Source organism: Carcharhinus amblyrhynchos, unplaced genomic scaffold (assembly GCF_965287045.1).
Source record: "Carcharhinus amblyrhynchos unplaced genomic scaffold, sCarAmb.v2.hapA scaffold_37, whole genome shotgun sequence".
NCBI classification, from domain to species: domain Eukaryota; kingdom Metazoa; phylum Chordata; class Chondrichthyes; order Carcharhiniformes; family Carcharhinidae; genus Carcharhinus; species Carcharhinus amblyrhynchos.
Genome location: NW_027649778.1, coordinates 4,601,587 through 4,614,420, shown reverse-complemented (window position 1 = coordinate 4,614,420; position 12,834 = coordinate 4,601,587). Strand labels below are relative to the sequence as shown.

Here is a 12,834-nt window from a genome sequence, read left to right as displayed (position 1 = left end):
CCCCGACTGACAGAGTAACAAACCCACTTGACAGGGATCTGATCCCTGAAACTTCAGCAGGCAGTGCTTTCACCCACTTTCTAGCATTTTACACCTTTTATTTCTCAGAAAGACTGGGTGAAACAGTAGAGTGAGTTTACCTTGGATGCATGTTCTCATTGCTGAAGCTGGCGCTATTAGAGGAAGCACTCATCTTCACTCTGTACCCTTTGCCTTGACTATTGGTGCCAAGTGTTGGCGATGAGTCCCTCCTCCGTTCTAGGTAAGGTGGAATCCGGTCTAATGGCCGGTTGCTGTGGTCCTGCAGTCCACAGTAGGTGGTCGAGGTCTGCATAGGTTTCTGGGGTTTATCTCGCCGGGTGGCTGGTCTGGCCGCTTTAGCTGCTGCTGTGCCTGAGGCAAAGGGGCTCGACGCGTGGAGGGTGGTGTCAATGCCACTGTCACTGGAGGCTCCTTTCACCGAGGCCTCTAGGTCAACCTCCATATGCTCCATGTTGTCAAACCATCTTTCATCACTGTGGCTGCTGGAAGCGTTGCTGGATAGGGTGTTACTACTCGACTGGCTCGAGTAATGGGCATCACCCTGTTAGCAAACAGACAAAAGAATTAGTAACACAATTGCAGGGTGCAGCTCCCTTTCATTGTCAACATCAACAAAACGAAGGAGATTGTCATCGGCTTCAGGAAGTGTGGTGGAGAACACACCTCTGTCGACATCAACAAGAACAAAGCAGAAATGGTCAAGGGCTTCAAGTTTTTAGATGCCCAGATCACCAACAACCTGTCCTGGTCCCTCCCACACCAACACTATAGCTAAGGAAGCTCACCAATGCCTCTACTTTCTCAAAAGACTAAGGAAATTTGGCATGTCCGCTATGACTCTCATCAACTTTTACAGATGCACCACAGAAAGCATTCTTTCTGGTTGTATCACAGCTTGGTATGGGCTCCTGCTCTGCCCAAGACCTCAAGGAACTACAAAAGGTCACAAACGTAGCCCAATCCATCGCGCAAACCAGCCTCTCGTCCACTGACTCTGTCTACACTTCCCACTGCCTTGGAAAAAGCAGCCAGCATAATTAAGGACCCCACACACCCTGACATTCTCTCTTCCACCTCCTTCTGTCGGGAAAAAGATACAAAAGTCTGAGGTCACGTACCAACCGACTCAAGAACAGCTTCTTACCTGCTGCTGTCAGACTCTTGACAGGGCCTACCTCGCATTAAGTTGATCTTTCTCTGCACCCTAGCTATGACTGTAACACTACATTCTGCACTCTCCTTTCCTTCTCTATGAATGGTATGCTTTGTCGGTATAGCGTGCAAGAACTGCATGTTAATACACGTGACAATAATAAATCAAATCAAAGTGAGGACCTGTATCAAAACCACCCAGATCCTCCTGGGGAGGTGGATGAAAGCAGGAAGTATTTGTACCAGCTTCAAGCCCACTGATTACATGTTAACTGGCCAATTTGACTAGATGAGAACTCAATTGTGAATGGCAAGGCAGGCCTAAAGCATCATGTTTTTACCCGACATCTGATTCCCTGAGCTACTGCGATTCTCACAAGGAGCTCGCAGGCCTGGAAAATCCCCTCCAACGAAGTACTTCAAAGGTTTGGAACTGTGGCAGCTAATTATCCCACAGATGTGATCAGGGCCTGGTAATCTGTTTTTACGATGCTACTTAAGGGTGAAATAATGGCCGGGATATCATGGATAACTCGCCTTTTTCTTCTCTGGAATAATGAGGGAACCTGTACATCCAAGAGGGTAGGCAGGGGTTTAACATCTCATCTGAAAGACGGCAGGTCCGACAACAGCCATCTTGTATTACACCCTCTGTGCTGTATAGAGGGCACAGCCTCAAAATGAGGGGGGGGGGGGGCAGTTTAGATCAGAGTTGAGGAGGAACTTCTTCACTCAAAGGGTGGTGAGTCTCTGGAAATCTCTGCCTATTGAAGTGATGGAGACTACCTCGCTGAATATATTTAAGTCACGGGTAGATAGGTTTCTGATAGACAAGGGAATTAAGGGTTATGGGGAGAAAGCGGGAAAGTGGAACTGATCCACTTCAGATCAGCCATGGTCTTGTTGAATGGCGGGGCAGGCTCGAAGGGCTAGATGGCCTACTCCTGCTCCTATTTCTTATGTTCTTATGTAGAATGTCAGCCTAGTCTTGTGCCAGAGTGTCTGGAATGACACCTGGCCCCACAATCTCCGATTGAGGCAAGCATGCTACTAATCAAGCTATGCTGACACCTTGATCTTGTAAAATAGCCATCCCCTCTGTTAATCGGATCACATCAAAGAGAACCTCTCTCTTACAAACTTTCAGATACAGAGTAGCTCAACAACATACGAGTATTTAGAAATAACGAAGCTTACTTTGGAATGCCTGTTGGGGGAATCCTTGCCTGCTAACTCTTGTCTAGGGAGACGTTTGTTGATGCTGTTTGCAGAGGCTGAGTAAACTTTGGACGCAGTTGGTACATGCCACAGAAGCTCTGAAATTGAAGAGTCAAACCTTTAATTACAGTTACACCTCATTAACATAAATAGCTGGCAAAGACGGCAGATCAGCAGCAGAAGGTTGCAATAACTCCTCGAGCCCTTACAAACTGAACATGAATCATTAACAGAGTGTAACTAAGAATAGGACACAGAGTGGTGAATCTATCCATGCTTTTTGGCCAATTACATCTTTTCTCTGCTCCGAGTGCGAACTTACATGGGGTGGCACAGCGTTTAGCGCTGCTGCCTCACAGCGCCAGGGAGCCAGGTTTAATTCCAGGCTTGGGTCACTGTCTGTGTTGAGTCTGCACAGTCTCTGGGTGGGTTTCCTCCCACACAGTCTTAAAGACGTGCTGGTTAGGTACGTTTATCCGAACAGGCGCCCGAGTGTGGGGACGAGGGGAATTTCACAGTAACTTTGTTGCAGTGTTAACGTAAGCCTTACTCGTGACTAACAAAAATATTTATTAGTCAGGAGTAAGAACTTCTCTACTTCTGCGCTAAGTTATAGCCACACAGCTGTTGTCTTTATCAGCTGTGATTTAACCATGGAAGACCAGTCGGGGGATCATAATGCTGAACACTTGTTGGGGATCGTAATGCTTTAGCTGAACACGTCTTTCATCAAGCAATTTCTAGAGAATTGGCACCCTGGCACTGACACCTTGGGCCCCTAATGGGGTGGGGGGGGGCTGCAAAGGGCCCTGCAAGGGATCCTGGAAGTTGGGTGGGCCCAGGCTGGAGGCAAGGGATTGATCTCCCCATTCTCTGCTGGGATGGGGCGGGGGGGGGGGGGAGCTTCTTGGTTTGGGGCATTGATCACAGGAAAGTTGACCTTGGAGCAGATATTAGGCATATTTGCCAAGAAGACGGAGGCTTTACGTTACATTATGAGGACCAGTGGAATGAACTTGGCTTTAAACTAACATGCACGCAGTCACACAGACGCTTTCCTTTCTCTAATCCTTGGGGATACCACTGGCATCCTTTCCACCTCTCAGACTGAGATTGCCCATATCAATACTGTCGTGTGGTAGGTCTGTGCAGTCCTCCCAGTTGGAGCAGCTGCCACTCAGTCTGGCACCCCCAAAACTGATGATGGCACTGAGGAATTGCCAGCACCAGCATGGCATTAGGCCTCAGTGATTTACTGCCGTGGAAGAGAGGTTTTAACCTGAAGCAAAAAAAAAAGCAGCTGTAATCTAGCAGACCAACAAGTATGATTAGGACTGACAATGAAGGAGTTAAGGTGATTTGGAAGCTTGCAGCTGGAGACAGTGTTGAGAACGTTTCACCAACTCCAACAGCATAAGCAGCCTTCCCCAGACACAACACATGGGCCACACACAGCTCCATAAAGAGGAATTCATTTTAAAAAAAAGAACCCGTGGTTTTTGTCTTAAAGGGGCAAACCATCTTCTTACAAAAATGGATAAGATCCGATTTACCCGCAGCCAATAACATGAGTCACAAGAGGTCTTGTGCAGGCTCTAATGTTCTGCCACCATTCCCAGTATAAACACAGCTGCCCCGGTCAGATGATATTGTTTAATTAAACCTGCAGAATAGCTGTAATCCAATACAAAGCAAACCCTTCCTTACAGCTAACTAGTCTACAATGTGGACTTCTCAAGGGGCAGAGTGAACAGGGATGGAAGGTCAAAATAAAATGACTGAAACACTTCTATGGTTACTAATTCAAATAGGATTAATGAAAAGATTCCGGCACTGTGATCGAGAGCTGCGGCTGACAGGCTGGGATAGTTTACCTTACGGTATCTCACCAATGTACTCATTGCTGCCTTTCAAAATGGCACCTAGATTCCGTGACCCACCCACCCATACCCCCACAACCTGACCATCCTTTGAAAGAATGCCCAGTGTGCCTAGCTCATTTCACACACCCTTTCACATATGGGCCTTTGACCCACATGCACCTTCGAACTGAAGTGCCCTATTCAACACCCTGTGGCTTTAGGGAATGGCCGTATAGACAGAGCTGCCAGTATTGGACATCCTCAGTGTGAGTTTTTCTTTTCGTTAACATAGAAACTAGAAGCAGGAGTAGGCCATTCGGCCCTGCAAGTCTGCTTGACCATTGGTTCTGGTCATCAAATTCAATATCTTGATTCAACACCTCAGCTTCCCGCCCCATATTCCTTGATCCCTTTAGCCTCAAGAGCTAGTGACAGCGACTCAAGCCGGGAATCGAACCCAGGTCCCTGGCGCTGTGAGGCAGCAGTGCGAACCACTGTGCCATCCACTTGATGCAAACGGGTTGAAAGTAGCCCACGTGATAACAACAGTGAATCCACGATGTGTTGGCGAAATTCTTCTGGCAGTAGTGAAACAGCAGAGGGCTGCGAGCGTCGGTGAACTGCACCTGCCATGAATCAGTGCCGATAAGGGAGGAGGGGACAAGAAATAAATGCCCACCCAAACAGCAGGTAAGTAGAAAGTTTGCAGCATCAACGAGAGATCATTACCATTCTTATTGCGTTCTATCGTGCTGTCCTGGCTGTTTAATCCCCCTGATGAAGAATCGCCACTGGACATCACGTCATCCCTGTTGTGATGTTCATACGGGGCAAGTGGGCGCTGGCCTCCTCCTCCTCCATACCTGTCAGTGAAATAAGCATAGCTCCAGTTAACAAGCTCAGAGCACAATTACAGCTGCTGCAAAATTCAATGCTCAAAGTTTTCTATGACACAAAACTGATCATTCGAAACAGCTGACCGTTGCAGCAATTACTTGGAATAGGCTGCTGTCTAAAATTGTTCTGCATTTTAAGAGTCCGGCAAACCCAACAGGAAGATCTGGCACTAAGACCAGCTGGCAGCTTCTCTGTGTAAATACTGACTACGGATAAAGGTCATGCTTTGGGAAAGGGAATAGTCGGGGGAGAGGGCGGGATGCTCTATAAGAGGAGTTAGGTCACTAATCCGCCACAAAACTGGAACTAATCACAGTCTCAAAGGTTTAACCGACAAGATCTTTTTTACCCTTTAAAATCCTCCCAGCACAAGAGCTATTAAAATAGTTTAACATTGGTAACAGCCATTGACTCTGTCAACACTTCCCGCTGTCTCAAAAGCAGCCAGCATAATCAAGGACCCTATGCACCCTGAACATCCTCTCTTCCACATTCTTCCATTGGGAAAAAGATACCAAAGTCTGAGGTCACGTACCAACCAACTCAAGAACAGCTTCTTCCCTGCTGCCATCAGACTTTTGAATGGACCTACCTTACAATAAGTTGATCTTTCTCTACACCCTAGCCATGACTGTAACACTACATTCTGCACTCTCTCCTTTCCTTCTCTATGAACGGTATGCTTTGTCTGTATAGCACGCAAGAAATAATACTTTTCACTGTATCTCAATATATGTAACAATAATAAATTAGTCTTTATAGCTCGATTTTCTCCCCTTAATAACAATGCAATCTTGACAAGCTCCATCACTGCCAGCAGAGATCACAGTTGGCAAAGAAACTACCCGTGATGCATTGTGACATGGTGAGCCCTGTATGATCAGCAGATTGTTTCAGAGAAAAGGAAAAATTTTGCTTTTCTGGCTATTGTTTAGTTAACTTTCACTTTAAAAGTGCCGCCATCCCAATTTCTCCTCCCAGTCTCCTCTGGTTATGCACCAACTACATGCCCTGGCTCCAGGTCTTTCAATGAACTTGGCATGAGCAGTGCACAGTATCCCAGGAATAACTCTGTGCTCAGTGTGAAGAGATTGGTTTTTGTTTTAGAACATAGAACAATTTTCTCTTTCTTCACCAAATTGGTCTTTTATTTTAGGTATTACAATCCGTCCTATTCATTCAGGACAAGTTGGACACGTCTGATTACACAGTGAAAAGTGTCGATAGATCCTAACTGTGTTTTCTTTTTAAGAAACAGAGGACAGCAGTAACTGAACACATTTACAGAAGTCTGCTTGTGTCCTTCTGGCAGAATATTAAATGTCTATTACAAGAAAAAATAAGCTATATGTGAGACAGAAAAGGTTGTAAAGGTTCCTCCCCGCTGTACCATGAGCTTACTGGTCTTCCTGAAAATCTCTCTCTCTGATGAGGGCTTCTAATCGATGCTTTGAAGAACTCACCTCAGAATTCTCTCCCTGATAATACTTCCACTTGGATGCCACCAACAAGGATCCCCCTCCAGGGTTTCAACCTCACCTTCTGATGTTCCTTTCTCCTGGGTCTCTGCTTACACTTCAGCTTCATCTTCCAAGCCTACTGTCAGGTGTTCGGCTCTGTGATCAGCAGAATACCACTCTAACTTGGAGCCAACTGCTCTGCTCCCCTCTCTCAACTACGTTCAACCAGATCTATTTCCAATCTGTCCTTGTTCTTCACCTCAGGCTATCTTCTGGGCTCTATTTCTGATCCATGTCTGGGACCTTCTCCCGCCTCCCCTCCTGGGGGCACCTTCCCCACAGTTGTGCTCCTGTTAAGGTCATCTGTCCAATGGTTATGCACCATGCCTTTTCTGTTCTTATTTTCCTGGAACACATGGCTAGTTTCCTGAGCTGAAGAAAGCAAGTTGTGCACACAGGCAGGGCTGGTTCCCAATCTAAAGAAAATCAAAAAAATGTACCAGCTGTGCCTTTGCAGCATTTAACAGCTGAGGCATATGCACCAGCACCCCCAGACCTGCTCCCCAACCACCCACCAAGTCCCACAAGGATTTGTAGTTGCCAGACTCTGCTTTTAAGCGACTTTTTCCTTGTGGGTTCCTCACAATAGGAAAATCAGCACTTGTAATATAAACCCTGCGTACAAGATCAAGTAATCGATGAAGGATCGCTCTCACAGCATGAATTTTCAGTTTTAAAAAATTAACTTTCCAACTTTCACAGCTTTATAATCTTATGTTCCAAATAAGTAACTACAAACAAATAACAGCAAAAGTATTACTGTGTGCAGTTCTGGTCACCCTATTATAGAAAGGATATTATTAAACTAGAAAGAGTGTGGAGAAGATTTACTAGGATGCTACTGGGACTTGATGGTTTGAGTTATATGCAAAGGTTAGATGGACTGGGACTTTTTTCCCTGGAGCGTAGGAGGCTGAGGGGTGATCTTACGGAGGTGTATAAAATAATGAGAGGCACAGATAAGCTAGATAGTCAACATCTTTTCCCAAAAGTTGGGGAAGTCTATAACTAGAGGGCATAGGTTTAAGGTGAGAGGGGAGAGATACAAAAGGAGGCAATTTTTTTCAGAGTAGTGAGTGTCTGGAATAAGTTGCCAGAGGTAGTAGAAGAGGCAGGTACAATTATGTCTTTTAAAAAAGTGTTTAGACAGTTACATGGATAAGATGGGTATAGGGGGAATATGGACCAAACACGAGCAATTGGGACTAGCTTAGTGGTTTAAAAAAGGGGCAGCATGGACAGGTTGGGCCGAAGGGCCTGTTTCCATGCTGTAAACCTCTGACTCAAGAAAGTAATCTTATAATTCTGTGCAAAGGCAGAACACTACAGATTCTGCAAATCCGAAATAGAAATGTAAGCGTTAGTAAATGCCCCACTGGTCTAGCAACATCTGTGAAGAGGCAAGCAGAGTTACAAGCCAGTCTGATCAGGTCAATGACCCAAATAGCTAGCTTTCCAGAATTTTCTATTGCTCAACGTACCTTTACAGCCAAGGCATTTCCTTGTCCCACGTATACAGATTGGAATTTACGTTAGAGTTATACAAACAAGACAAACAGGAAGAATTTCATTTTTCTGGCTGTGTTTTTAAATTTACTGCACTACCTTGTGTGACAAAGGGCATGACTTTTTTTGGTAGTAACACAGAATCCCTGCAGTGCAGAAGGAGGCCATTCAGTCCATCGGGTCTGCACCGACCGCAATCCCACCCAGGCCCTACTCCCATAACCCCATGTATTTACCCTGCCAACCCCCGTGACACTACAGTCAATCTCGCATGGCCAATCCACCTAACCCGCACATCTTTGGACTGGTACTATGAACACTTGAAAGAACAATTCGCAGCCCATCTGGACATGAGGTAGCTGATTTAATTTGATTTATTATTGGCACATGGATTAGCATACAGTGAAAAGTATTGTTTCTTGCACACCAGACAGAGCATACCATACATAGAGAAGGAAAGGAGAGGGTGCAGAACATAGTGTTACAGTCATAGCTAGGGTGTAGAGAAAGATCAACTTAATTAAAGATAAATCCATTCAAAAGTCTATCGGCAGCAAAGAAGAAGCTGTTCTTGTACGGAGATGAGGAGGGATTTCTTCAGCCAGAGAGTGGTGAATCTGTGGAACTCTTTGCTCAGAGGTTATGGGGAGAAGGCGGGAGAACGGGGATGATAAAAATATTAGGCATGATTGAATGGCGGAGCAGACACAATGGGCTGAGTGGCCTAATTCTGCTCCTGTGTCTTATGGTCTTGAGTCGGTTGGCACGTGACCACAGACTTTTCTTTTACTCAACGAAAGATAGAAGAATAAAACTGAAACTTGACTTTCAAGAGCCCGTTCCCAAAATACAGGTTTAAGGATTGTATTTTATGCAAGACTTGATCACCTTTTTGTTCTCAGGTGGCAGGGCAGGAGGGGGGACGGGATGTGAGACTTTGGTGAAATGAATACTTTTCATACTGAGACTATATCAATGAATTTGGTTATAGTAGTGGTTAGGGACAAGAAAAGCCTCAAACCTCACAACAAAATGAATCCTCCTAGCCCTTATGGAAGGACAGAGCTTGCATTGCAGATCTCGTGTGGCTTAAAGAGCAGATTAAAAGCAGTGCCACCACGCTCGCGCTAGTCAGACTACACAAATACCACACAAGATGCAAAGAGGCCAAATCATACCAACAAGAACAAGCAAGGGCAGCTTCAACATGCACTGAACTCACGGATCAATTCCTAGCAGGTTGCAGGACATATTCCAGGCAGCAGATCCTGCAGATTAGTTTGAGATTCCTAAAGTATAACAGCTCATTCCATCACACGCTGCCTTCCAGCTGCACACTGCTGCTCCACAATTAGATGAACTCAGAGTCCCTACAGTGCAGGAGGAGGCCATTCGGCCCATTAACCCTGCGCCGACAACAATCCCACCCAGACCTTATCCCCGTGACTTCATGTATTTTATCCTGTTAATTCCCCTGACGTTAGTGGGCAATTTAGCAGAGCGAACGCACTTAACCTGCACAGCTTTGGCGTGTGGGAGGAAATTGGAGCATCCGAAGGAAACCTGGTGAGAATGTGTAAACTCCACACAGACAGTGAACTGAGGCTGGAACTGAACCCGGGTCCCTGATGGGCCTATAGATGAAGGGATTTGCCAAATTTGAGCGAGGATGCCACTTGCTGTCAAAATCCAAACTACTTTTTAAAAAAAAACAACTAGCCACTGCAGGGTTAAAGCCAGTTGTTTGATACTTAAAAGCGCATCCATAAAAGAACAGAGTCAAAGTAGTTCAAGATTATTAAAGAAGTTACAAACCCTGGGATCCCAAAGAAGTGGCTAGACACACAACTCATTAAAGCTCATTATGTAATACTGTGCTCAAACCTGGAATCAATAAACATGCAGGCAGATCTAAGCTTATAAAAGGGACACTTCATGTCTAAACCTTGTGTACAAGAAGGTACCCTGCTTATGCCAACTGAGGAATAACTGTGCTATGCAAAACATTACGCAGTTACAAGTCTCACAACACCAGGTTCCTCACCTGACGAAGGAACAGTGTTCCGAAAGCTTGTGAGTTTACTATCAAATAAACTTGTTGGACTCTAACCTGGTGTTGAGAGACTTCTTACTTCGTTCACCCCAGTCCAACGCCAGCATCTCCACATCAAAACATTACACCACAGGTATAGGGAATTGGTCAAACTGCTCTCAGGTAAAATGTGAGTATTTCATCAGCACCAGAGCCAAGGGAATGGGACTCAAGGCCAACATGAGCTCAATGGGTTGAATGGCCCCCTTTTGCGCCATAATAACTTTATGAAGGAGTTGATTCATAATTAAATTCCCATCAGGCTCCCTTGAGGCAGCATGGTGGTACAGTGGTGAGCACTGCTGCCTCACAGCACCAAGGACCCAGGTTCGATTCCCGGCTTGAGTCACTGTCTGTGCGGAGTCTGTACATTCTCCCCGTGTCTGCATGGGTTTCCTCAGGGTGCTCTGTTTTCCTCCCACAGTCTGAAAGACGTGCTGGTTAGGGTGCATTGACCATGCCAAATTCGCCCTCAGTGTACCCAAACAGGCACCGGAGTGTGGTGACTCGGGGGTTTTCACAGTAACTTAATTGCAGTGTTAATCTAAGCCTACTTGTGACACTAATAAATAAACTTTAAACTTGAAGGTGTGAATTCACACACCAGATGGATATGGCTTCTACCATCAGGGCCTGAAATTAGAAATTCCCTGAAATCTGCAGCCACCCACATACGTATTTCAAATTTCAGTTCAGATGCCTAATTGACGCTCTCATTATTTATATTGCTATATAGCTGGGTAAACCAAAACAAATCTGAATCAGTCACGCAACACAGGGTTAGAAATTCTTTTGTTCCCTGAAAAACTAGTTTGGTGTTTGGGGAGCTGAAATTTATAATGGGAGCCTGCGGGCTCCTCAGAACTGAACAGCGTCCAAAAGACTCAATTAATGAACAACTCTAATTTCACCCTGCTAAAGAGAAGTAACTGGCAGAACGTTTTCACACTTCCTCCAAAGGCAAAAAGAAAAGCTTGCAATACAATCAAACAAGTGATTCAACTGCTGGAATTTGACAAGTTGGGCAGCACGGTAGCACAGTGGTTAGCACGGCTGCTTCACAGCTCCAGGGGCCTGGGTTCGATTCCTAGCTCAGGTCACTGTCTGTGTGGAGTTTGCACATTCTCCTCATGTCTGCGTGGATTTCTTCCAGGTGCTCTGGTTTCTTCCCACAGTCCAAAGATGTACGGGTTAGGTTGATTGGCCATGATAAAATTGCCCCTTAGAGTCCTGAGATGCACAGGTTAGAGGGATTAGTGGGTATAATATGTAGGGATATGGGGGTAGGGCCTGGGTGGGATTGTGGTTGGTGCAGACTTGATGGGCTGAATGGCCTCTTTCTACACTATAGGGTTCTATGATTCTATGAAGTTGATACCATATCACACTGTCATTCCAACACAAGTGTGTTTCACAATTACAGATGTGATGACAAGTTTGTGCACATCTAAAGGACTCACCTGATGAAGGAGCAGCGCTCTGAAAGCTTGTGCTACCAAATAAACTTGGACTTTAATCTGGTGTTGTGAAACTTCTTACTGTGCCCACCCCAGCCCAATGCCAGCATCTCCACATCATCATATCTAAAAGGGCCAGCTAAAATTCAGGTGCAGAGACTGCCCAAAGCAACAAAGGGTCTAAAATTCAAACTTCAGCCCATCTTTGCTCATTCCAGGAGTTGATGGGCACTCCAGCCTTTTTTATTACTTCAGATTTCCAGGAACTGTAGTTTGTTGATAAGGCTAACCACTTCACAGGGCTTGCCAAGACACACATCTGCTGTGTTAGCTGTTGCTCAGTTGTTAGCCTCTCGAGTGAGAAGATTGTGGGTTCAAGCCCCATTGGTTTGAGCAGAAAAATCTATTCTGACACTGAGGGAGTGCAGCACTGTTAGAAGGTTGTGAATGTAGCCAATCCATCGTGCAAACCAGCCTCCCATCTATTGACTCTGTTTACACTTCCCGCTGCCTCAGGAAAAGCAACCAGCATAATCAAAGACCCCACGCATCCGGACATTCTCTCTTCCACCTTCTTCCGTCAGAAAAAAGATACAAAGTCTGAGGTCACGCACCAACTGACTCAAGAACAGCTTCTTCCCTGCTGCTGTCAAACTTTTGAATGGACCTACCTCGCATTAAGTTGATCTTTTGCTACACCCCAGCTATGACTGTAACACTACATTCGGCACTCTCTCCTTTCCTTCTCCCCTATGTACTCTATAAACGGTAATTTTTTGTCTGTATAGCGCGCAAGAAACAATACTTTTCACTGTATGCAATAATAAACCAAATCAGAGATGCTGTTTTCAGGTGAGGCTCAGGCCCCCTGTGTCCTCTCAAATGGACGCAAGAAATTCCTCAAAATTATTGAGTGTAAGAGCAGGGCTTCTCTCGCCATTGTTCTAGATAATATTTACAATTATCACTTCAACAAGTAGGTGTGGTCATTATCTCATTGTTATCGGTGGGACTTGTCTGCAGACATTTCCTACAGGACATCAGTGACTGAACTTCAATTGTACATCACTGGTTATAAAACAGGTTGC

At 45.4% G+C, this 12,834-nt stretch overlaps 1 protein-coding gene across 7 annotated transcripts in view; it reads right to left on the bottom strand.

Annotated features, from left to right (window-relative positions):
* sipa1l3 (signal-induced proliferation-associated 1 like 3) overlaps positions 1 to 12,834 on the bottom strand; it is a 242,620-nt gene that overhangs the window by 44,230 nt on the left and 185,556 nt on the right. For all 7 annotated transcript variants that reach the window (XR_013889960.1, XM_080218304.1, XM_080218305.1 and 4 more), the window contains 3 exons: positions 5,004 to 5,137; positions 2,392 to 2,510; positions 141 to 583 (listed from right to left, as the gene is read on the bottom strand). Coding sequence is in view for 6 of the 7 variants with exons in the window: in XM_080218304.1 (XP_080074430.1) it covers positions 141 to 583; positions 2,392 to 2,510; positions 5,004 to 5,137 (696 nt within the window). In the remaining variant the exon portion in view is untranslated. The remainder of the gene's footprint in view (positions 1 to 140; positions 584 to 2,391; positions 2,511 to 5,003; positions 5,138 to 12,834) is intronic.